A 2,468-nucleotide genomic window follows, 5' to 3' on the forward strand; every position below is an offset into this window, starting at 1 on the left:
GGGGATGTACTGTATGGTGATTAACACAATATAATAAAATAAAATTTAAAAAAAAAATTAAAAAAAAATAATAAAAGATCCCTTTTTGTGTGTGTGGGGGGGGGTGCACCTGGGTGGCTCAGTCTGTTAAGTGTCTGCCTTTGGCTCGGGTCATGATCTCAGGGTCCTGGGACGGAGCCCCACATCTGGCTTCCCACTCAGTGGGGAGTCTGCCTCTCCCTCTTCCTCTGCCCTTCTGCTGCTCATGCTTTCTCTCTCTCCCTTTCTCTCTCTCTCAAAAAAAAAAAATCCCTTTGGCTGTTGAGTTGAGAACTAACTGCAGAGGCAAAGGACGGAAGTTGAGGGTGACTTTGGGAGGCAATGCAGTAATCCAAAGCAGTGGTGGCCTGGCATCCCAGGTGGGAAGGAAGAGTCAGATTTGGGATCAGATGTGGTGGTAAAGCTGAGAGAATTCCCTGATGGGTTGTGCATGTGGTGGTAGAGACGGAGGTCAGAAAAGAACCCAAGGTTTTCATCCTGAGCAACTGGAAAGATGGAGTCACCATTTTCTGCGTTGGGGCAAGTTGCAGAAGGAACAGGTCCGGGGCGGGGGCGGGGGGGGCGATCAGGCAGCTTCAGAGGCAGTTGCTTCCTTTGCTTTCTGATTGCCTGTGTTTTTCCTGACACAACTCATCTACCTAAGCCCTGGGCAGATTAAAGGGTTTCTGTAGCCAAACATCTGCTTTCTCCGATAGATGTGGTAATTTCCAGTAAATTCTTGGTCCTAGGTCGGGATCCCAGGAAGCAGACTCTGACGTGAAGTTTAGCATGCAGGAGGTTTATGAGGTGCCATGGAGATCAACACCCATGGGATGAAGGGAAGAAGGCAGACTGGGCACAGGGGGACACCAAGCTGTGATGCAGTATGGGGATGGAAGTGTGGGGAGTTCTGAAGATGAGATGATCCTTGGGAACCGCCTGAGTTGGGACAAGAAGGCTGGGCAACAGGACGGCTAGCTTCCTATGGAAAGGTGTGACCTGAGGCAAAGTTACTGTCTTTATCTAAGGCATTCCCTAAAGGGCTGACAACTGACCTCTGTCTTCCAGAGACATGGCCAGTAGCAAGGGGAATAGGTTCTTTATTTCAGAAGGGGAATCTGGGCAGTGCAGCACAGTGTCCACCATATTCCCTCGAGCCAGACACAAGGAAGGCTAGCATCTTCCAGTCCAGTCCTTCCCCCACACTCATAATTCATGGCTGGCCAGCAAATGGAAACTCTGTCTGACTTCACAGGTTTTCCAGCCAGAGGCGAGGCAGGAAAACATCCTAACAATGAACACAAACACAGAGGGAATTTCCTGGTGGAAGAATGCCACTGTGGCCCCTAACCTTGTCAGTAGCTGTCAGCTTGACCCAAAGGGCAGACCCAGCCCTGGTTAAATCTAGTCGCACAACTCACCTTCACCTTTGGAGTCTTGATTTAAAACATCAGGCATCCTTCGGGAGAGGGATGTGTGGGTAGCTCAGTCCGTTAAACTTCCGGCTCTTGATCTCAGCTCAGGTGTCGATCTCAGGGTCAAGCCCCACATTGGGCTCCATGCTGGGTGTGGAGCCTACTTAAAAAAATAAATAAAACAAAATAAAATAAAATAGCTCAGGAGATCAGGTAATAATTATGAACTATGCAGAATCTCTACATTCTTCTTACCCTAGGCTCCTGCAAAAAACAGTAAAGAGATGATGATGATGATGATGATAATAATAATAATGATAATAGCAGAAAACAACAATATAAATAAAATATAAATAAATAATATATAATAATACAGCAAGAAAGAATAATAAAAATCCATAACAGTGTTGGAACAAAAGAAAAGGTGTTCCCAGTGGACCAGAAATTATCAAAAATCCCTGAAAAGAGTAAGACAGAGGCAAGGCTGAAGAAGAAAACCACATCCCAGTTGCACAAAGGAATGAAGTGCTGCAAAGGAGTTGGAGGAAGCAGCTCTGGGCACCGAAGTCAGCAGGAGGGCCCAAGGATGATTGATAGGGTGATTGGTCCTGGAAAAAAATCAACACCACGAAGGAAAAGTACCAAATCTAACCATCTGAGGAGCTAAATTTAACATGAAGAACTAAATTTAACAACCTGAAGAACTAAAGCCCATGGGAAAAATCAACAGAACAAATAAAAATTCCTTTAGAAAGGTCTAAGTAGTATTTTCATGTCGGGGGTATTGTATACATACAAGAGAATCAACTAGAGGTCTTACAAATGACAAATTTGCATAGTGAAGTAAAAGCCTCAATATAATATGTGGGTTGAGTATCAGACGAGATACAGCTAAAGAGCAACTTAGTGAAGTAGGAGATTGAACCAAGGGCTTCCCCAAGAGCAAAGCACAGACAGCGACAGAGATGAAAGAGAGGGACTAAGTTAAGGGAAATGGAGAATGAATCAGTGACAAAAATCCATCTAATAGGAGTC

The 2,468-nt window shown here is 45.1% G+C and overlaps 1 protein-coding gene across 1 annotated transcript in view; it reads right to left on the reverse strand.

Annotated features, from left to right (window-relative positions):
- Positions 1 to 1,576, reverse strand: part of CES5A (carboxylesterase 5A) — an 88,801-nt gene extending 87,225 nt beyond the window's left edge. Inside the window, exon 1 of the mRNA XM_034638564.1 lies at positions 1,440 to 1,576. Within this exon, the coding sequence (XP_034494455.1) occupies positions 1,440 to 1,476 (37 nt within the window). The 5' untranslated portion in view covers positions 1,477 to 1,576. The remainder of the gene's footprint in view (positions 1 to 1,439) is intronic.
- Between the last annotated feature and the right edge of the window lie 892 nt (positions 1,577 to 2,468).

The sequence above is a fragment of the Ailuropoda melanoleuca genome, chromosome 12, assembly GCF_002007445.2.
Source record: "Ailuropoda melanoleuca isolate Jingjing chromosome 12, ASM200744v2, whole genome shotgun sequence".
Lineage (NCBI taxonomy): Eukaryota > Metazoa > Chordata > Mammalia > Carnivora > Ursidae > Ailuropoda > Ailuropoda melanoleuca.